We start from the raw sequence: 23,642 nt of genomic DNA on the forward strand, positions 1-23,642 counted from the left end.
TGATTTTGGTAATTAAAAATGATTGTTTTAACAGATGATTCAGCAGCATCAAGAGTGGTTGGAAGACTTAGTTATTAGACTCCTTTGTGTTTTTGCATTAGACAGATTTGGAGACTTTGTTTCTGATGAAGTAAGTATCACCTAAGGGAGGCTTTGTCCGATCAAATTTCAAATTCAACAAAATACATTTTTTTGTAAATGAGTTTTCTTCCTTTCTTATTCATAGGTTGTGGCACCAGTTCGTGAAACTTGTGCTCAGACATTAGGTGTGGTGTTAAAACACATGAATGAAACAGGAGTTCATAAGACTGTGGATGTGCTTCTTAAATTACTTACTCAAGAACAATGGGAAGTTAGACATGGTGGTCTGCTAGGAATAAAGTATGCTTTGGCAGTTCGTCAGGTAAACACTTCAGGTTTTGAAGCATGTATGGGAGAGGTTTTTTCCCTCTTATTTTTATTGTATGAAATTACCTTAGATTCTTAGTGTTACAGATGAGCCAGCATTTCAAGATTTGCCTTCTTGAGGTAGTAGCTTAGACATAGGTGGTACTGTAAGAATTTAAGTACGAATCAAAAGATGGTTCATTAGGTTTGAATACTTGTTCCTGTTTCATAGGAAGACCGATTCTCAGGGTGATTCCTTGTGTATGATCCCAGAAATAGATTCTGGGGGCTGGCTCTATTTAGGGAGGTTGAAAGGAGAATAGATTGAAGTATGGAGAGCAGGAAGTAAGGAGAGCTTTTCCTGCCCTTTTCTCTCACACCCCTTTTGGTTGTCATTAGTGTTGAATAAGAAATAGAAATTGAGGGTCCAGCACAGCGGTATGTATCTGTATGTGTTCACGCAGGGAGTTCATAGTTTTGCCTCGAAAACGTTATCTGATGTTTTAAGTCACATTTAATAGATACTTGATACTGTTGTGGTTTTTCTTTTTTTTTAAAAAAAAATTTTTTAAACGTTTATTTATCTTTGAGACAGAGAGAGACAGAGCATGAACGGGGGAGGGTCAGAGAGAGGGAGAGACAGAATCTGAAACAGGCTCCAGGCTCTGAGCTGTCAGCACAGAGCCCGACGCGGGGCTTGAACCCACGGACCACGAGATCATGACCTGAGCTGAAGTCGGCCGTTTAACCCACTGAGCCACCCAGGCGCCCCAGTTGTGGTTTTTCAAATGGGATTAGTTACAAATAGACTTCTGTTGTTATTTTTTGTTTATGTGATTCTTTTTTAATAAAGATTGGGACTTTTAAAAAAAATGTTTTATTTATTTTTGAGAGAGAGAGAGAGAGAGAGAGAGTGTGAGCGGGGAAGGGGCAGAGAGCAAGGGAGACACAGAATCTGAAGCAGGCTCCAACTTCTGAGCTGTCAGCATGGAGCCCGATGCAGGGCTCAAACTCAAGAACTGCGAGATCATGACCTGAGCCGAAGTCAGATGCTTAACTGACTGAACCACCCAGGTGCCCCTAAAGGTTGGGATTTTTGGGGCACGGGGCTGATTCAGTTGAAGAACATGTGACTCTTGATCCTGGGGTCATGAGTTTGAGCCCCACGTTGGTTGTAGAGATTACTTAAGTAAGTAAACTTAAAAAAAGTTTGGGACTTGTGCTTTCATATGGTAAATTTAATAAAACAAATTTTAAGCACAATAATTGCATTACAGAAAATTAATCTGTTTTGATGTACTGTTTTACAGGATGTAATTAATACTTTATTGCCTAAAGTTTTAACTAGAATAATTGAAGGACTTCAGGACTTTGATGATGATGTCAGAGCTGTTGCTGCAGCATCATTAGTACCTGTGGTAGAAAGCCTTGTAGACCTTCAGACACAGAAGGTAAATTAAATATTTTTGCATTTTCTTCTATAGAGCTTGTTTACACTTGGGTATAGAGTATTAGGAAAAATATTCAGTATTTTTTTCTCCTTCTCCAATTTTTTAAAAGATTTTATTTATTTATATATTTATTTTTTTAATATGAAATTTATTGTCAAATTGGTTTCCGTACTGAAGATTTTATTTTTAAGTAATCTCTGCATTCAATGTGGAGCTTGAACTTAGAACCTCAAGATTGAGTGTCACATGCTCAGCCAGCCAGACATCCTGTCCTTCCATTTTTCATATAACAGATAGTCCTCTGACGTATACAATCTCAATTATATATTATCCTTGGAATAGTGAATTTTGTCTATTAATCTACTTCCCCTTTGTGTACCGAGTATATAAGGAACTTATTTGAGAAGAAAGCAACCATATCTTCTTTATTTTACTCCTGGTTTTTAGACATATGGGATTTGTGTTTGTTTTGATTTTGGTTTTGGCTTTAAGTTGTTTTAATCTGGTCTCATTTTTTGAAATGCCTCTTTTAATGTCTTTCTTTTTTATTATCAAAACCATAACATGTATACAGCATTTGGAAGTGCAGCAAGCAGTATTTATTTAAAAAGTCAAAAACTAAATTTATCTTTTCATGATGACTAGTGTTGTTTTAAGTATATTAGTTTACAGAGAAGGTCATGTCTGGTGTATGTACACTATATTGTTTTCCAATTTTAGTTTTTTACATAAAATAGGAGTATTGGCTATCTTATTTCCTGAATTCTCCCTCCCATTATAAGCCTGGGTAGGAAGGGAAGTGCCAAAGTAGAGTTGAGTGGCATTTAAAGAGGGGTAGAGAATTACTAAAGGCAAATAATGTCTCCTCTTTAATTTTGCTCAAAACTGACACTATCCAAGGGCATGGGGATTATATATGTTTTTGAATCAGTAGTGACTACAATTTTGCATGGCTTGTGAGTATATTGTGTAAAATAACTGTTTTCTTAATAACTGATCCTATAGGTACCATTCATTATAAATACACTATGGGATGCTCTTCTGGAACTAGATGATCTTACTGCATCAACAAATAGTATTATGACTCTTCTTTCATCCTTATTAACTTATCCTCAGGTCCAACAATGCAGGTAATTATTTGTAGTTAGTAAAGTAAAAAATGTTTACGTACATTTCCAGATAATCCTAAAAATAAAATAGTTTGGCATCTTTAAGTACAGCACTTAAAGTGAGTTGGAAATGCCAAAGACTACTATTTTCAAATTGGCCTTGTCTTTACTCTCTAGCCACCAGCATAGTAGGGGCAGGAGCTTAAAAAGGTCATATTTACCCTTGGGGTACTTTGGTTATATAATTTTTCATTTTGTTCATCCTGTGATAGTTAACTTCAAGAGTTTAATCATTGCATATTATTTTCATATCCAGTCCGAATACAGAACATTAGCTTTAGAGACATTTAGCTAATAGAATTATCATTGAACATCAGCATTACATTTTCCAAAATTTGCTCCTCAGTGAACTTTTTCTTTGTAATGTTCATTTCAACTCTTGGTCTTGATTTCAATAATTATCAGGAAGGGAATAATACATAATAATGCAGTATAATGTCCAAAGACAGAGGTTGAGTGAAGCCAAAAACATAAATCAAAAAGTGTCACCTATTTTCCTGTCCTGATACTTGAAATAAAGTTCAGCTAATTAATGTATTCCCTACCTTTTAGATTGCCTCCTGAGTAATACTATTTCTATTAATAGTTTCTTTGGAGATACAGAAGAAAAAATTCACATGCAACTTTAAAAATCACAGATGAGAAAATTAATTACTGTTCTTAGCCTAGAGAGGATGTTTAGTGAATGTGCATATGCTCATGATTATAAATGATTTCTGGCTCTGTAAGTCTATTTCTAATGAAAATCATAGATGTATTAAAAACATGTTCAGAATGTTTCAAGTAATACTGGCCCTGCTGAGAGTACTTCAGGGGTAAATTTAGGGCAGTAGGACAACCTACAAGTTGGAATTGCAAAATAAATGCCTGTAAAAGCAAACGAAGAGAAAACTTGGTAGTGCATTTATGAGATTTCCTAATATTCAGGTATTTCAATTAGTAGTGAAAGCTATAGGGATTAAATGTGTTCCTCTGTGTGAAAGCCCTTCTCAAGCTGCAGAATGCAAGAGTTTTTAATTACCCTAAATCAGAAGTTGGTAAACTTTTTCTGTGAAAGCCCAGATAGTGGTATTTTTGGTTTTGTGGGTTATATGGTCATTGTCAAAACTACTCAACTTTGCCATTGTAGCTCAATAGTAGCCATAGACAACGCATAAGGAATGAATATGGCTGTGTTCCAGTAAACCTTTATTTAAAAACAGGGTGATGTGGGTTTGGATTGTGAGCCTGTGTTAACCACTGTCCTAAATAAAGGGTTTAGGACTTAAAAAAAAAAAAAAAATCTTTGAGTAGTGTCAGGAAAGCTAGATAATGTAAGGAAATGAAAGAAGTAGTAAAAATTCTGTTAATTCAGAAATAATGTATGAAATACAATAATGTGTGAAATAATGTAGTTTTTATGTATTTATTTTTCAAAATTGCCCTGTTAGGAAATTTGTTTCACATGTTATGATATTTGGCAGATACTTTCCAGCTATGTAAGAAGAAATGCAGCATGTCATTTGGAGCATGAACAGTTAAAAGTTACTCTATTAACAAGACCTTGTTATAATGCTTTTACATAGTTTGAGTCTGTTTTTTGTCTCTGTTCATGTGTTTAATAATTTTATAAGCAAATTTACTAAACATGTAAATAAATGTGAGAAGAGATGTTCATACAAACCTGCAAGTGATGAAAATAATGCTAAAATATAGACCTGAGGGGAACCACAAAAGAACATATAGTTAACACCTGCCATATTCTTTTTTATTCATGCCTTTTTCTAGAGTTATATATTTCAAATGCTATTTCTAAATCATTTCCTAATTCAAGGTAGTTTTTATAAATGACTCATGGATACGACAGGAATTCTGTGGTCCAAGTTGTTAGCCTAGAAGTGGCTTTGCTTGCTTTTCCATTTAAATTCTAATTGTGAGAAGGAAGATAATCTGAGTTTTCCTAACTTTAGTAATGCTAAATCAGGATGACAGATTTCGAAGCTACTACCATGCCACCTCTTGCTCATTTGATAATGTGGCAGAGATGACCCCAATGGGGAATATAAGTTATGTGCATCTAATGGTTACTGATTGGGGTTAGCCATGGGAAAGAAGAAAAAATTAATCTTGATTTTGTGTAGCCTACCAGTTAAGACACATGTTCCATTTTCCTAAGAACAGACTGAAAAAAGGGCAGCTATATTGGAAAGTTCTACTTTGACAAAGGTAATTCGTGGCATTAGTACCATAGAACTTAATGTTGATATTTATGACTGCATTTGCTCTGGGTATTCTGGTGGTATAATAGCAGTTTTGAATGAGGATGTTAAATGAACGTTCATATGAAAATACTACCTTTTTAGAATTTATTCATCAAAAAAGGTATGAGGTCCACAGGACATATTTAGAAAATGTATCAATAGAATTTCAACTGAAAATGAGTAAGCCTAATTTGTGTCTTGTTTATTAGTATTCAGCAGTCACTCACAGTTCTAGTTCCACGTGTCTGGCCTTTTTTGCATCACACTATATCATCAGTTCGAAGAGCAGCATTGGAGACTCTATTTACGTTATTATCAACACAGGACCAGGTAAGAACTAATAACTATGTGTAGTGATACTGAAATTACATAGAATCATTTTATAAACTCAATCAGTCTGGTTACCTTTGCTACATAGCCAAAGATCAGGAGGATGCTGGGCTAGTAGAAATGGTATGGTGACCATGTAGACATATAAAAATATAATCACCATGAGGGCAGAAATATTTTAATATTTTGTTCTAGGTCGTATTCCCAGCACTTGGAATAGTGCTTAACACATAGGAGGCCTTCAACAAATACTTGTTGAGTGAAAGATCAATCGAATAATCTCTTTGTTTCAGAGATCTGTTATTCAGTCTTAGCTTGCTTCATGTGGTTGTCAGATAGGTGGTTGGCAGAACATATCCCAGGTTAGGAGGCTACATTTGGAGCTCTACAGTATGACTTCTAAAGAGTGATGATGAAATTACTAGGCACTTGCCTCTCTTAAGAATTAATCTTAAGCACATGGTATTTCCAAGGATAGTAAACATCAGAAGTCACAACATGAAGTGCCTAGAGAGATCATTCAGGTAATATCAGTATGTGAATGGAATCTGTGCTGACCTAAGGAATCTTTGCCCTGCCTATAAAAGACTTAACATTTCTATTTTTAAAGTAACTATAGGTCAAACGAAATACTAGAATGTAGGGAAGTATCATAATCCATTCTTAGGACATGCTGTTATTTGTTGGCACTACAGTTTGAGCCAGTGATCTTTAAAAAGCAGTGGGTTTTTGTGTTTGTTTTGTTTTTTTAAGACAGTAGATTCTAGGATGGGTAAATGTCTCTCTTATGTTCACTAACCACACATTTCTTTGTGAATTAGAAATATTCCATGTAGACTTGCTTTAATCTGCAGCATGGGATTGTACTTCTTTGAATCAGTGTCTATAAATTTTGTTTTGCTGTATTTTTTTATTTGATCTAATCAGAATCTTCTGAGGTCTATCAGGTGTGTTTTATAATCCTCATTTGATGAGGCATGGGCTGATAAGACACACTGGCATGGGTTGTTTTGAATTTTCACTTCATTTTTGTTTTGTGGTTTTTGTCTAAATGTTTTTGGTGTAAGGTTAAATTTGCTTTGGTTAATCCTCTTAAAGTTAACAGATTTCCTTATTTCATGTTATTGTTTTTCTAACAGATTTACTTTTTTTTTTTTTTTTTTTATAAATTTTTTTTTTTTTTTCAACATTTTTAATTTATTTTTGGGACAGAGAGAGACAGCATGAACGGGGGAGGGGCAGAGAGAGAGGGAGACACAGAATCGGAAACAGGCTCCAGGCTCCGAGCCATCAGCCCAGAGCCTGATGCGGGGCTCGAACTCACGGACCGCGAGATCGTGACCTGGCTGAAGTCGGACGCTTAACCGACTGCGCCACCCAGGCGCCCCCTAACAGATTTACTTTTAAGAGCAGTTTTAGGTTGACCAAAATATTGAGTGAAAAGTATGTAGTTCGTATATGCCTCCATATTCCCCCACCCACACTTTTCCCTATAGTTAACATCTTGCATTAGTGTAGTACATTTCTTATGCTTGGTAACCAATATTCATCCATTATTATTAAGTAAAGTCCATAGTTTATATTAGGGTTCACTCTTCATACTGTTTTGTATGGGTTTTGGCAAATGCACAGTGGTATGTATCTGCCATTACAGTATCATATAAACTAGTTTCACTGCCTTAAAAAAAAAAAAGGCCTGTGCTCCACTTAAGTACCCCTCTTTTCCTCCTTCCGGATTCTTAACAGTCACTTACCTTTTTTAAGTCTCCATAGTTTTACCTTTTCCAGAATGTCAAATAGTTGAGAGTCATGCAATATGTAGCCTTCTCAGATTGGCTTCTTTCACTTAGCAATGTGAAATTAAGGTTTCTTTATGTCTTTTTGTGACTCGATAGATCATTCCTTCTTATCATTGAATAATGTTCCATTGTATGGGCATACCAACAGTTGATTTACTCACTTATTGAGGATATCTTGGTTGCTTCCTGTTTTGGACAATTATGAATAAAGTTGTAAACATTCATGTGCAGGTTTTCGTATGGGCACAAATTTTCAGTGTGCTTAGGTAAACACCAAAGAGCATAAGGAGATGTTTAATTTTATAAGAAAGTGTCTTTCAAAGCGGCTGTACCATTTTGTATTTCCATCAGCAGTGAATGAGAGTTCTTGTTGCTGCGCATCCTCACCAATACTGGATATTGTCAGTGTTGTAGATTTTAGCCCTTCTAATAAATGTGTAGCGGTATCTTACTTAAAATTGCAGTTTTCCAATGATATGTGATGTTGAGCATAGTTTCATGTGCTTATTTGCCATCTGTATCTCTTCTTTGCTGAAATGTCTATTCAGGTTTTTTCCTTTTTTTTTTTTTTTGGATTGAGTTTTCTTACTCTTGAATTTTAAGATTTCTTTGTGTATTTTGGATACACGTCCAACATCGTTCTTTTAAGTCTTTCTGTTTTTTATTAAGGTGATTAAACTACTTGCAGCCTCTTTTTAACTTCAGTGGTTTTTAATTATTTGGTAATATATTTACATAAGTTAGGTATTTTAGTAATTTATTTATAGTATTATATATAAATGGATTTTCTAAATAACTGAAACATACTTTTTAACCAAAAATAGTTAACATTAAAATGATTGACACACCTGATCATGATCTTCAACTGTATTAAACATAAGGTAATATTTTTTGATCAATCAGCCCACCAATATTGTTTGTTGGTTATTAGTTTTTATATGGTGCTTACTATGGTATAGTGTGGGAATATTGTGATACATGGGAGGTGCTGCTGTCAGTGACTGAACTGTTCTTTTTCAATTGCTCTTTCCTATTTTTTTTTTTCTCTCTAATCTGTCAATCTCAATCTGACTTCTCTTGTTAGTCTTATAATGTGGTGTTTCCTCTTCTATTTCAAAATTTTTACAGTTTAGGTAAGATACCAAGGTTGTTCTAAATCCTCTTCTCTATTTTTTAGCCCCTAAATGATTGTCGATATTGGTTATTAAAATTACATGGTTGTGAAAACATCTCTATGTTCTGCGGTGTTGATTTTCTTATCTAGGACTCAACTATTTTTGTCTTTTGAATTTGCCTTTACTGGCTTGTAAATGAAACTTTGGCCCTAGTATATGTAAAAAATTGACGATGAGGACTCTTGATCATATACCAGAACTCTTACTGTTCTTTATTTGTGATTTGTAGTATGTCAGCCACCACTTATGCAGAGCTCTCCAATATTTGTTAAATAAATTTGTATAAAATTCTATGCAGGTTATTCAGAGAAATTTTTAAAAAATCCAACATGGTTCTTATTTTTACCTTGTAAAAATTTACAGCGTGATTGTGACAAGACTCTTACATGATAAGTTTTTTTCTTAAACATTTATTTATTTTTGAGAGAGAAAATGTGAGCAGGGGAGGGGTAGAGAAAGGGGGACAGAGGATCTGAAGCGGGCTCTATGCTGACAGCAGAGATCCTGATGTGGGGCTTGAACCCATGAACCATGAGATCAGGACCTGAGCCAAAGTCAGAAGCTTAACTGACTGAGCCACCCAGCTGCCCCTTCCATGATAAGTTTAATAAAAGAGTTAAATAATGGAAGAGCAGAAAATGAGAGATGTCAGGAAGCAGCACTGAAGGTTAGACTAAGTGCTGAAGGACCAGGAGGATTTGGGTGATAGGGCTAAAAACTAGTCTTCCCAAAAAAAACCCCACAAAAAACAAAAGACCCCTAATCCTCCCTTATTTATACGTATGTACGTACGTACGTATGTATATATGTATGTATGTATTTTTGCATTTTTTAAATGTAAATTTTAGTTAAAATACATTGCAATTTTGATTTCAGGAGTAGAATTCAGTGATTCATCACTTACATACAACACCCAGTGCTCATCATAAGTGTCTTCCTTAGTACCCATCACGCATCTAGCCCATCTCCCACCATCTCCCTCTGTCAAACCATGGTTTGTTCTCTGTCATTAAGAGTCCCTTGTAGTTTGTTTTCCTCTCTTCTCTATGCCCCCCATTGTTCATCTGTTACGTTTCTTAAATTCGACATATGAGTGAAATCATGTGGTATTTGTCTTTCTCTGATTGACTTATTTCACTCAGCATAATATATTCTAGCTTATTCACGTTGTTGCAAATGGCAAGATTTCATTCTTTTTGTTGGCTGAGTAATATTCTATTGTAGAGTATATGTATATAACACATCTTTAAATAATTTTTTTTATTTTTTTAATTTATTTTTTAAATTTACATCCAAGTTACTTAGCATATAGTGCAACAGTGATTTCAGGAGTAGATTCCTTAATGCCCCTTACCCACTTAGCCCATCCCATCTCCCACAACCCCTCCATTAACCCTCTGTTTGTTCTCTATATTTAAAAGTCTCTTATGTTTTGTCCCCCTCCCTGTTTTTATATTTTTGCTTCCCTTCTCTTATGTTCATCTGTTTTGTATCTTAAATTCCTCGTATGAGTGAAGTCATACGATATCTTTCTCTGACTAATTTTGCTTAGCATAATACCCTCTAGTTCCATCCACGTAGTTGCAAATGGGAATATTTCATTCTTCTTGAGTGCAGAGTAATACTCCACTGTGTGTGTGTGTGTGTGTGTGTGTGTGTGTGTTTGTGTGTGTGTCTGCTTTCTCCTCGAGGATATATATATATATATATATATACACACACACACATATACATACATACATATATATATATATACACATATATATTTATATATATGTATATATATATACACACACACACCACATCTTCTTTATCCATTCATCTGCTGATGGACATTTGGGCTCTTTCCATACTTTGGCTGTTGTTGATAGAGCTGCTATAAACATTAGGGTGCATGTGCCCCTTCGAAACAGCACACCTGTATCCCTTGGATAAATGCCTAGTAGTGCAGTTGCTGGATTGTAGGGTAGTTCTATTTTTAATTTTTTGAGGAACCTCCATACTGTTTTCTAGAGTGGCTGTACCAGTTTGCATTCCCATCAGCAGTGCAAAAGAGATCCTCTTTCTCTGCATCCTCCCCAACATCTTTTGTTGCCCGAGTTGTTAATGTTAGCCATTCTGGCTGGTGTGAGGTAGTATCTCATTGTGGTTTTGATTCGTATTTCCCTGATGATGAGTAATATTGAGCATTTTTTCATGTGTTGGTTTGCCATCTGGATGTCTTCTTTGGAGAAGTGTCTATTTATGTCTTTTGCCCATTTCTTCACTGGATTCTTTGTCTTTTGCATGTTGAGTTTGATAAGTTCTTTATAGATTTTGGATACCAACCCTTCATCTTATATGTCATTTGCAAATATCTTCTCCCATTCAGTCAGTTGCCTTTTAGTTTTGCTGATTGTTTCCTTTGCTGTGCAGAAGCTTTTTATCTTGATGAGGTCCCAGTAGTTCACTTCTGCTTTTGTTTCCCGTGCCTCTGGAGACATGTTGAGTAAGGAGTTGCTACAGCTGACATCAAAGAGGATTTTGCCTGCTTTCTCTTCGAGGATTTTGATGGCTTCCTGTCTTACATTTAGGTCTTTCATCCGTTTTGAGTTTGTTTTTGTGTATGGTGTAAGAGAGTGGTCCAGGTTCATTCTTCTGCATGTCGCCGTCCAGTTTTCCCAGCACCACTTGCTGAAGAGACTGTCTTTATTCCATTGGATATTCTTTCCTGCTTTTTCAAAGATTAGTTGGCCATACGTTTGTGGGTCCATTTCTGGGTTCTCTATTCTGTTCCATTGATCTGAGTGTTCTTGTGTCAGTACCATACTGTCTTGATGATTACAGCTTTGTAATTCAGCTTGAAGTCCGGGATTGTGATGCCTCCAGCTTTGGTTTTCTTTTTCAAGATTGTTATGGCTATTTGAGTTCTTTTCTGGTTTCATGCAAATTTTAGAATTGTTTGTTCTATCTCTGTGAAGAATGCTGGCGTTATTTTGATAGGTATTGCAATGAATATGTATATTGCTTTGGGTAGTATTGACATTTTTAACAATATTTGTTCTTCTTATCCAGGACCATGAAATATTTTTCCATTTTTTTGTCTCTTCTTTATTTTCTTTCATAAGCTATCTATAGTTTTCAGTGTATAGATTTTTCACCTCTTTGGTTAGATTTATTCCTAGGTATTTTATGGGTTTTGGTGCAATTGTAAATGGGATTGATTCCTTGATTTCTCTTTCTGTTGCTTCATTATTAGTCTGTAGGAATACAACTGATTTCTGTGCATTGATTTTACATCCTGCAACTTTGCTGAATTCATGGATCAGTTCTAGCAGTTTTTTGGTGGAATCTTTTGGGTTTTCCTTATAGAGTATCATGTCATCTGCGAAGAGTGAAAGTTTGACCTCCTCCTGGCTGATTTGGATGCCTTTTATTTCTTTGTGTTGTCTGATTGCTGAGGCTAAGACTTCCAATACTGTGTTGAATAACAGTGGCGAGAGTGGACATCCTTGTCTTGTTCCTGACCTTAGGGGGAAATCTCTCAGTTTTTCCCCACTGAGGATGATATTAGCATTGGGTCTTTCGTATATGGCTTTTATGATCTTGAGGTATGATCCTTCTACCCCTACTTTCTTGAGGGTTTTTATGAAGAAAGCATGCTGTATTTTGTCAAATGCTTTCTCTGCATCTAGTGAGAGGATCGTGTGGTTCTTGTCCTTTGTTTTATTGATGTGATGAATCACATTGATTTGCAGATGTTGAACCAGCCCTGCATCCCAGGTATAAATCCCACTTGGTCGTGGTGAATAATTTTTTTTAACGTATTTTTGGATCCAGTTGGCTAATACCTAGTTGAGGGTTTTTGCATCCATATTCATCAGGGAAATTGGTCACTAGTGCTTTTTTAGTGGGGTCTCTGTCTGATTGTGGAATCAAGGTAATGCTGGCTTCATAGAGTTTGGAAGTTTTCCTTCCATTTCTATTTTTTGCAACAGCTTCAAGAGAATAGGTGTTAACTCTCCTTAAATGTTTGGTAAAATTCCCCTGGAAAGCCGTCTGGCCCTGGACTCTTGTTTTTGGGGAGATGTTTTTTTATTAGTAATTCGATTTCTTTACTGGTTATGGGTCTGTTCAAATTTTCTATTTCTTCCTGTTTCAGTTGTGGTAGTTTATATGTTTCTAGGAATTTGTCTGTTTCTTCCAGATTGCCCATTTTATTGGTGTATAATTGCTCATAATATTCTCTTATTGTTTTTATTTCTGCTGTCTTGGTTGTGAACTCTGCTCTTTCATTCTTGATTTTATTTATTTGGGTCCTTTCCTTTTTCTTTGATCAAACTGGCTAGTGGTTTATCAATTTTATTAATTCTTTCAAAGAACCAGCTTCTGGTTTCATTGATTTGTTCTACTGTTTTTTTGGTTTTGGTAGCATTGATTTCTGCTCTGATCTTTATTTCCTGTCTTCTGCTGGTTTTGGGTTTTATTTACTGTTCTTTTTCCAGTTCTTTAAGGTGTAAATTTGGTTATGTATCTGAGACCTTTCTTCCTTCTTTAGGAAGGCCTGGATTGCTATATACTTCCCTCTTACAACTGCCTTTGCTGTGTCCCTGAGGTTTTGGGATGTGGTATGATCATTTTCATTGGCTTCCATGTCCTTTTTAATTTCCTCTTTAACTTCTTGGTTGGCCCATTCATTCTTTAGTAAGATGTTCTTTAGTCTCCAAGTATTTGTTTACCTTTCCAAATTTTTTCTTGTGATTGATTTAGAGTTTCACCGTGTTGTGGTCTAAAAATATGCATGGTATGATCTCAATCTTTTTGTACTTGAGGACTGATTTGTGTCCCAGTATGTGATCTATTCTGGAGGACATTCCATGTGCATAAATAAATTTTTTTTTTTAAGTTTATTTTGAGAGAGAGAACGCGCATGCAAGAGCAGAGGCAGGGGGCAGAGAGAGAGGGGGAGAGAATCCCAAGCAGGCTCCACACAGAGCCCGATGTGGGGCTTGAACTCACGAACCACTGTGAGATCATGACCTGAGCCAAAACCAAGAGTCGGATGCTGAACTGACTGAGCCATCCAGGTGCCCCAACCACATCTTCTTTACCCATTCATTAGTTGATGGACATTTGGACTCTCTCCATAGTTTGGCCTTGTTGATAATGCTGCTATAAACATTGGGGTGAATGTACCCCTTTGAATCTGTATTTTTGTGTGTTTTGGGTAAATACCTAACGGTGCAATTGCTGGATCATAGGGTAGTGTATTTTTAGTTTGTTGAAGAACCTCTATACTGTTCTCCAAAGTTGCCGCACCATTTTGCATAACCATCAACAGTGCAAGAGGGTTTCTCCGCATCCTCTTCAATACCTGTTGTTTCTTGTGTTGTTTATTTTATCCATTCTGACAAAGTGTGAGGTGGTACCTCATTGTGGTTCTGATTTGCATTTCCCGGATGATGAGTGATGTTGAGCAAATCTTTTCATGTGTCTGTTAGGCATGTGGATGTCTTCTGTGTAAAAGTGTCTATTCATGTTTCTGCCAGTTTATTAACTGGGTTATTTGTTTTTTAGATACTTGATAAGGTCTTTTTTTTTTTTTTAATGTTTGTTTATTTTTGAGAGAGAGAGTACAAGCAGGGGAGGAGCAGAGAGAGAGGGAGACACAGAATCTGAAGCAGGCTTCAGGCTCTGAGCTGTCAGCACAGAGCCTGTTGCCAGGCCCGAACCCAGGAACTGTGAGATCATGACCTGAGTCGAAGTTGGATGCTTAACTGACTGAGCCGCTCAGGCACCCCGATAAGTTCTTTATAGATTTTGGATACTAAACCCTTATCGATAGGATGAGTTTGGGAGTTTTCTTTCTATTTTTTTTTTTGGAACAGTTTGAGAAGAATATTTATTAACTCTTCTATAAATGTTTGGTAGAATTCTCCTGGGAAGCCATCTGGCACAGGACTCTTATTTGTTGGGAGATTTTTATTCAGTTTCTTTGCTGGTTATGGGTCTGTGCAAATTTTCTATTTCTTCCTGTTTCAGTTTTGGTAGTTTGTCAGTTTCTACGAATTTGTCCATTTCTTCCACATTGCCCTGTTTGTTGGCATGTAATTTTGATAATATTTTGTTATAATTGTTTAAATTTCTCTGTTGGTGGTTGTGATCTCTCCTCTTTCATTAGTGATTTTATATGGATCCTTTCTCTTTTCTTTTTGGTAAGTTTCGCTAAGAATTTATCAATTTTGTTAATTTTTTCGAAGAACCAGCTCTTAGTTTTGTTGATCTGTTCTGTTTTTATCAATTATTTCTGCTCTAGTCTTTATTATTTCCCTTCTTCTGCTGGTTTAGACTTTATATGCTGTCTCTTTTCTAGCTCCTTTAGGCGTAAGATTAAGTTGTGTAGGGACCTTTCTTGCTTCTCAAGATAGGCCTGAATTGTAATATACTTCCTTGTTATAACTGCCTTTGCTGCATCCCAAAGATTTTGGACTGTCATGTTTTCATTTTCATGTGCTTCCATGTATTTTTTAAATTTCTTCTTTGATTTCCTGGTTAATCTGTTCATTCTTTAGTAGGATGTTCTGTAACCTTAATGTATTTAAGGGCTTTCCAAATTTTTTTCTTGTGGTACACTTTAAGTTTCATAGCACTGTGATTTGAAAATATGCATGCTATGATCCCAATCTTTGTGTACTTGTTGAGGGTTGATTTGTGATCCAGTATGTGATCTCTTCTGGAGAATGTTCCGTGTGTACTCGAGAAGAATGTGTATTCTGTTTTAGGATGAAATAAATTCCATCTGGTCCAGTGTGTTCAAAGCCATTGTTTCCTTGTCGATTTTCTGCTTAGATGATCTGTCCATTGCTGTAAGTGGGGTGTTAAAGCCCCCTACCATAATTGTATTATTATCAATGAGTTTCTTTATGTTATTAATTGATTTATATATTTGGGTGCTTCCAAGCTGGCATGAATATTTACAATTGTTAGATATTTTTGATGGATAGACCCCTCCCTTAATTATGATATAATACTGTTCTTTATCTCTTGTTACAACTTTTGTTTTAAAATCTAGATTGTCTTGTATTAGTATGGCTACTTCAGCTTTCATTGATGTCCATTAGCATGATAGATGGTCCTCCATCCCCTCACTTTCAGTCTGCAGTTGTCTTTAGGTCTAAAATGAGTCTCTTGTAGGCAGCATATAGATGGACCTTGTTTTTAAATCTGTTCTAATACCCTGTACTAGAGTATTTCATCCACTTACATTCAGAGTGATTATTAAAAGATCTGAAATAGGGCCATTGTGTTACCTGTAGAGTTGGTGTTTCTGGTGATGTTCTGGTACTTTTTAGTCTTTGTTGCTTTTAGTTTCCCTCCCCTCCTCTCCCAACTCAAAGAATTCCCCTTGAAATTTCTTGCAGGGCTGGTTTAGTGGTCACAAACTCCTTTAGTTTTTGTCTGAGAAACTCTATCTCTTACTCTATTTTTTTTTTTTTTTTTAGTGTTTTTATTTATTTTTGAGACAGAGAGAGAGCATGAGTGGGGGCGAGGGGGGCAGAGAGAGAGGGAAACAGAATCTGAAGCGGGCTCCAGGCTCTGAGCTGTCAGCACGGAGCCCGACATGGGGCTTGAACTCACGGACGGTGAGATCATGACCTGAGCTGAAGTCGGCCACCCAGGTGCCCCTCTCTTACTCTATTTTGAATGACAACCCTGCTGCATAGAGTATTCTTGGTTCCATATTTTTCCCATTCAGCACGTTGAATTTATCTTGCCTCTTCTTTCTGTCCTGCCAAGTTTCTGTGGACAGGTCTCCTGCAAACCTGATTTGTCTCTCAGTGTTAGGTTAATGACTTTTTTCCCCTTGCTGCTTTCAGGATTCTTTCTTTGTGTATTTTGTGAATTTCACTATGGTATATTGGTGATGCCTGGCTTTTGTTGAATTTAATGGAGCTCTCTGTGCTACTTGGATTTTGATGTCTGTTCCCTTCCCCAGATTAGGGAAGTTTTCAGCTATAATTTGCTCACGTAAACCTTCTGCCCCTTTTTCTCTCCCTTCGTCTTCTGGGATTCATATAATATGAATGTTATTACTTTTTTAAATGTTTATTTGTTTTGAGAGAGAGAGAGAGAGAGCACACAAGCCGGGGAAGGCCAGAGAGAGAAGGTGAGAGAGAATCCCAAGCAGGCTCCTTGTTGTTAGCACAGAGCCTGACACGGGGCTCAATCCCACAAACTGTGAGATCATGACCTGAGCTGAAATCAAGAGCCTGACACTTAACCAGCTGAGCCCCTCAGTCGCCCCCGAATGTTGTTATGTTTTAATAAATCACTGAGTTCCCTAATTCTGCCTTCATGATCCCTGACCTTTGTTTCCCTCTTCTTTCAGCTTCATTGTTTATCTTCTGTACTGATAATTTGCTCTTCTGGCTTGTCCATCTTCGTTTTTATGGCCTACATTTGGGATTGCCTCTCATGTATAGCATTTTAAATTTTGACCTTACTAGATTTTAGTTCTTTTCTTTGTAGAAAGGGATTCTCTGGTGTCTTCTATGCTTTTTTCAAGCCCAGCTAGTATCTTTATAATTGTTGTTTTAAATTCTAGTTCAGACATCTTATTCATATCTGCATTAGTTAAATCACTGGCCATCATTTCTTCCTGTTCTTTCTTTTGAGGTGAATTTCTCTGTCTTGTCATTTTGGAGGAAGAAAAAACAGTAATATTAGAATGAAATAAAAATTAAAGAATTAAAAAAATCAAATAAAGGAAGTTAGATCCTAGGTGTGTTTTGGTCTGCTTATTAAGAGAAGCTTGATAGAAAAAAAGAAGAGAGAAAACATTTTTTAAGTAGTAAAATAAAATAAACTTTGCTCCTTCTGTATCCACGAAAACAAAAATAGCAAAACCAAAACAGAAGCAACAACAACAACAAAAATGAACAAACAAAAAACCCAAATGAAGCTAGATCTCCTTTGCCCTGCAGGTGGCACTTTGCAGCAGTCTATGGTCAATTGACTAAGATAGCAGAAGGGATTTGTGCTGATATTCTGGGAGAAGGACCTGCTACTCTGATTCTCAGGCCCACATGCCTTAGAGTAGAGGTGCCTGGAGGGCTCAGGGAGGTGGGGCTTGGTGTAATGGCTTCATTCTCCACTTGGTGGCACTGTTTGGCTCACTGGGGTTGATCAGTGTTGGTGGCCTAATGATGAAAATGGTGTCTCTGGTCTACGGAACAGGAAGTTTGCACCCTCACAGACACATGACCAGTCATTCCTTCTGTGACCCCCCCCCCCCCCCCCCCCCCATTCTGACAAGTGTGATATTTCACTGTAGCTTTGATTTACATTTCCCTGATGATGAGTGATGTTCAGCATCTTTTCATGTGTGTATTGGCCATGTGTATGTCTTCTTTGGAGAAATGTCCATTCATGTCTTCTGCCCATTTTTCAATTGTATTTTTTTTTTTTTTTTTTTTGGTGTTGAGTTTTAGAAGTTCTTTATATATTTTGGATACTAACCCTTTATCAGGTATGTCATTTGTAAATATCTGCTCCCATTCTGAAGGTTGCCTTCTGGTTTTGTTGATTGTTTCCTTTGCTGTGCAAAAGCTTTTAGTTTATTTTTTGCTTTTGTTTCCCTTGCCTGAGACCTATCTAAAAAAAAAAATGTTCCTATGGCCAGTGTCAGAGAAATTACTGCCTGTGCTCTCTTCTAAGATTTTTATGGTTTCAGGCTCACATTTAGGTCCTTAATCCATTTTGAGTTTTATTTTTGTGTATGGTGTAAGAAGGTGGTAGTCCAGTTTCATTCTTTTGCATGTAGCTGTCCAGTTTTCCCAACAGCATTTGTTGAAGAGACTTTTTCTCATTGCGTATTTTTGCCTCCTTTATCAACGATCAATTGACCATATAATATATAATCATGGGTTTATTTCTGGCTCTCTATTCTGTTTCATTGATCTATGTGTCTGTGTTCCAGCACCATACTGTTTTGATTACTACAGCTTTGTAGTATAACTTGGAATCTAGGAATGTGATACCTCCAGTTTTGTTCTGTTTTCAAAATTACTTGGGCCATTCAGGGTCTTTTGTGGCTCCATACAAATTTTAGGAATGTTCTAGCTCTGGAATGTTTGTTCTAGTTCTGTGAAAAATGCTGTTGGTATATTTTTTAAAATATTTACGTTGACATTTATTTATTCTGACAGTGCTGACAGTGCAGATTCGGCATAGGACTTGATCTCATGAACTGTGAGATCATGACCTGAGCCAAAATCGAGTCAGGCGCTTAACTGACTGAGCCACCCAGGCACTCCCTGTTGGTATTTTTTTTCTTTTTTAATTTCAGTTTTCTTTCTTTTTTTTAATATAATTTATTGTCAAATTGGCTTCCATACAACACCCAGTGCTCATCCCAACAAGTGCCCTCCTCATTGCCCATCACCTACTTTCCCCTCTCCCCCATCCCCTATCCCTGTTGGTATTTTTTTAGGGATTGTATTAAATCTGTAGATTGGTGTGGGTGTTATGGGCATTTTAGCAATATTTGTTCTTCCAGTCCAGGAGCATGGAATATCTTTCCATTTGTGTTATCTTCAGTTTTTTTCATCAGTTTTATTTTTCAGGGTACAGGTCTCTCACTTCCTTGGTTAACTGTATTCCTAGTTATTATTTTTGGTACAGTTGTAAATGGGATTATTTTCTTCTCTTTCTGTTGCTTCATTATTGGTGCAGAGAAATGCAGCAGATTTCTGTATATTAATTTTATACCCTGCAAGCTTACTGAATTCATCTGTCATTTCTAGTAGGATTTTGGTAAAGTCTTTAGGGTTCTCTATATATAGTATCGTGTCATCTGCAAATAGTGACAGTTTTACTTCTTGCTCACCAATTTGGATGCCTTTGATTCCTTTCATGAGAGTATTTTGGCACATGGCTCATCACTTGTCCCCTCCCCCCCACATATACACTGTCCTTCCAAAATATTATCTCCCTTTCTTTCTGTATCTTTCCTTCAGGGAATAGGGCAGTTCTCTAGTGCCACTAAACAATTCCAGCTTCTATAACTCACTGTGATGTTTTTGTTGTTATTACCTAAAGTCATGATGCAGTGAAAACTTAATGGTTATTATTACTTTTATGATCTCAGCAACATTATTTGCTGAGAAAGTATCAGAGTAAACTATGTCCGATGGTTGTATCTGTTATTGTATTCTTCTCTACAGCATTACCTGATGGTTGCTATTGACTGCTTCATAGCTACCTGCAAACTGTCTTATAATACAAGTTCATGATCTCTTATTTGCAGTTTTGAAATCCGAAGTTTTTTTTTTTGTAAAGTGAACCAACTTCTCAAACTACTCATTTGGTGAAAAGCCTGCTCATCTTGAAGAGAAACTTTTAAGTCTTTATCCTAGTAAATACGCCCATTCACAAATTTTGCTTCAGAAATAATAACATATTTGGGTGCCACCACAGGCCCTGTTGAGGATATTACATAGCATGCAGTATATACAACTTCAGTATTGTTATAAAATTTGAAAAATTATGAATTTCAAAATATATTTGGCTCCAGGAATTTGGGTGAGAGATGATAGACGTATGGTGATGATAAAGATCTGTTCTCATTGGGGTACCTGGTGGCTCATTTGGTTAGGTGCCTGACTGTTGATTTTGGCTCAGGTCATAATCTCACTATTTGTGACATCGATAAACATTAAAAAAAAAAAATCTGTTCTCACTTGAACTTCCCTTTTTCTGAGCTGCTTTCTATGACTATTATTACTTCAGTGGCTTAATGAAAAGATGCCTTAACTAAATAAAAAATCTGGATTCTAACCTTGGCTCTACTGTTTGTTAAATTTATGATCTTGGTCAAGTTGCTTTAACTGTTCTGGTGATAATCTTCACCCAGTGTTCCTTAGACTTATATGGGCTAAGTAAGATAATGTAAATGAAAGTGCTTTATTAAAATGTTAATGCTGTACAAATAATTAATAGTACAGATAGTAAGAACAATAATTAATACTTCAAGTTCTGGGAATTCTTTTCTAATAATTTGCAATCTTATTTATATACTGAGGTGTAAGAATGATATTATAGTAATAATCCAAGTTATTATTGAGGCCTTTATGCTGTGAATGCTGGTAAGCATGTAACATGGGTGGCTACTGCCATTCTGTGTTGCCGATGAAGGAACTGGTGACCAAAAATTAAACTTTCCCAAGCTCTTGTAGCTGCACCACTCACAGTTACTGATTTCAGGCTCAGAATCTGGTCCAATTCTGGCTGACTTTCAGTTTTAAATTTTACATGGAGGGGCGCCTGGGTGGCTCAGTTGGTTAAGTGTCTGCCTTCAGCTCAGGTCATGATCTCACGGTCTGTGAGTTTGAGCCCCATGTCAGGCTCTGTGCTGACAGCTTGGAGGCTGGAGCCTGCTTCAGGTTCTGTGTCTCCCTCTCTCTCTGCCCCTCCCCAACTTGTGCTCTGTCTCTCTCTCAAAAATAAATAAAAATGTAAAAAAAAAATTATAAATTTTACATGGAGACAAAATGGATTTAAGTGCCTATTGAATTGCTTTCTCACTTTTGTATATTAAGTCATCTTAAGTACAAAGTGAAATGAACTCTTCTTTAAATTGCTGGTAACTCTATTGCTGAAACTGGTTTCATTTTCTAACTTCTCAATCCATTCCTCTCAATAACTGCAGTGTTGAGGCCAAATCTGCACTGTACCTCTTAAAGACTGATGCCTCTATTTCCTTGAAAGGATTCTGATTATCTTTAGTAATTTTTTGTTATGTTTTACTTTATGAAACCAGAAGACTTTATGACAAAGATGTCCTTAATCTTAAGGTTTATCCCATAATGACTGTGTATGCAGGCATACACGTCTCTAAAATATCCTTAAATAAAACGACAGTTAATACAGTTATTTATGAAATCTTACTACCATTAGACTTCTCTGTGACATACCATAGCGTTTGTGATGTTAACATTTGGAAGTATTGGCAAGCCTGGCTTCTTAGGGAGCATGAAAGAATAACTTCTAAGCATACCAAACTAGTTTCATTTGGTAAGGATTTAACATCAAAGTGTAACTTTTTTTGTTAAACTAGTAGTTTGGCAATGAAAGTGAAGGAATTTACCATGTGATTTTCCTTTGTGTTTTGTCTCATTAGCTTATGACTGTGTGTGTACGTACAAGAGTGCTGTCTATGGATCTCTATGTCTCTCAGTGAACTACTTTACTGGAATATCTAGAGTAACTAGTGTTGTAACCACTAAGAGTTATAGCTGGAACTTGACTCATCAATCTAGAAAAATATGCCAGACATTAATCTTTTGTTCTGCTGACTGGGTCAACTTTTCCATTCCACTTGCATCACAGCCACTTTATGAGTCATTCCAAAATCTCAGTTACATACAGCATTGACTTGCTTGAAAGGCAAACTTTAGCAAGAAGCTTATATTTAGCATGAAGGTATATATGAAATTGAGTTGGAATGTGGGGATCCAGGATATAAGAAATTTCACATAGGCATGTGTAGAAGACCAGAAGAATACACTTAAATAAGATTGGCATTAGAGAATATTTGCATAATTAGGTATGGGCCGGATATTACAAAGATGTTAAAAAGCAAGAGCAGAGGTTAAATATTTAGCTGACTTTCAATAAATATTGATTGGACAAATGAATAGAGCATTATAAATTGTGTAAGAGTTCGGCGCGCATGTGCGCGTTTGTGTGTGTGTTTCTCTTGTGGTGGGCCAAAATAGGATTTCAGACCAAATTTGTGGAAGAACTCAGTGTGATTCATCACTTTGTTGTAACTTCTTTTCAAATCTCCTTCCCTGCAACCCCAAATCATTTGATACGGATATAAATGATGATGAATTTGCCTCCAGGCAGGAAATCAAATCAGGTGTTCCTGGAGGTGATGATCAGATTGTTGCTTTTTTTCCACATCTACTCATTTTGTGGGCATGCTTGTGGGAAGACAGAAGGGGTGTAGCAAAAGAAAAATGGCAAGATCTTACCCTGTCAGTTTTGCCAGTTAGGGATTTATTACCAACTATTAATTGTGGGAAATTTCACACATTACTGTCTGTGACGTTGAACCATTTTCCTCTAAGCAATATGGATTTATTCAACAAATATTTTAGTGCCTAATATGTGTTTACAATTCTTTAGATACTGACCAGAAAGAGACAGGTCTCTACCCTTTTATAGAGCTTAAAATAGGAAACTAAACAAGACAGGAGAAACTCCCAGACAACTAGACAAGCTCTAATAACATAATGAGGTGAGTGTCTGGTAGAGGAAGTAGACGATGCTGCAGGATCCTAGCCAGTGAGGTGAGTGAAGGTCAGGGAAGGTCCTGCTGAAAGTGAAGTCTAAGCTGAGATCTGAAGGATGAGTAGAATTTAACCAGTGAAGAGCAGGGTAAAAGGAAGGAGCAGCAGGTGAAACTCTGGAAGCTGGAGAGAACATGATGGCAGTAAAGAGGAGGTGAAAGGAAATTGGCTGGAGGATAGAGTGTGAGGGAGTATAGATGGCTAGAAGTCTCACCTGGATTTTCAGGTACAGTGAACTGTATGATAATTTGATTTCTGTGTGTCATCAATTCTCTTTATTCTGAGTTCTAGGAAGGCAGTACATAGCAGGGAGCATCAATCTGAATAAAGCAACTGGGAAGAAAACTACCCCATCTGTGTCACACTAAATAACCATCATTTATTTTCCTCAGTAATTCCCACAGATGCACTCCCCTCTGTCTGATGCTCACTACAGAAATGTTGGGGACTGCATGTAACACTAACATAAAGTGCTAATAATTGTTATGTTAATTATTTAACCAGACCAAAACATTTTTTTCAAAAGCCATTCTTAAGCTTGAATTCACATATAACTTTAGTAATAGTGTTCCAGGTTATAGTTAATTTAAACTTGGTGAAGTAAACAGATTGTGGCAAGAATTTTTCTGTATATTAGTTTACACTGTACTGGATTAATGCTAAATGGTCATCAAAACTTTGCAGACTTTCCCTAAGATTAGGGGGGAAATTTTTGATTAGTAGAGTCCTAGTTAGTAGCATACTACAGGTCCATT

The 23,642-nt window shown here is 36.5% G+C and overlaps 1 protein-coding gene across 2 annotated transcripts in view; it reads left to right on the forward strand.

Annotated features, from left to right (window-relative positions):
* BTAF1 (B-TFIID TATA-box binding protein associated factor 1) overlaps positions 1-23,642 on the forward strand; it is a 118,832-nt gene that overhangs the window by 39,242 nt on the left and 55,948 nt on the right. For both annotated transcript variants that reach the window (XM_042907614.1, XM_042907615.1), the window contains 5 exons: positions 35-130; positions 227-403; positions 1,698-1,838; positions 2,844-2,968; positions 5,457-5,577. In XM_042907614.1, coding sequence (XP_042763548.1) covers positions 35-130; positions 227-403; positions 1,698-1,838; positions 2,844-2,968; positions 5,457-5,577 — 660 coding nt within the window. The remainder of the gene's footprint in view (positions 1-34; positions 131-226; positions 404-1,697; positions 1,839-2,843; positions 2,969-5,456; positions 5,578-23,642) is intronic.

This window comes from Panthera leo, chromosome D2 (assembly GCF_018350215.1).
Source record: "Panthera leo isolate Ple1 chromosome D2, P.leo_Ple1_pat1.1, whole genome shotgun sequence".
In the NCBI taxonomy this organism is placed as follows: domain Eukaryota; kingdom Metazoa; phylum Chordata; class Mammalia; order Carnivora; family Felidae; genus Panthera; species Panthera leo.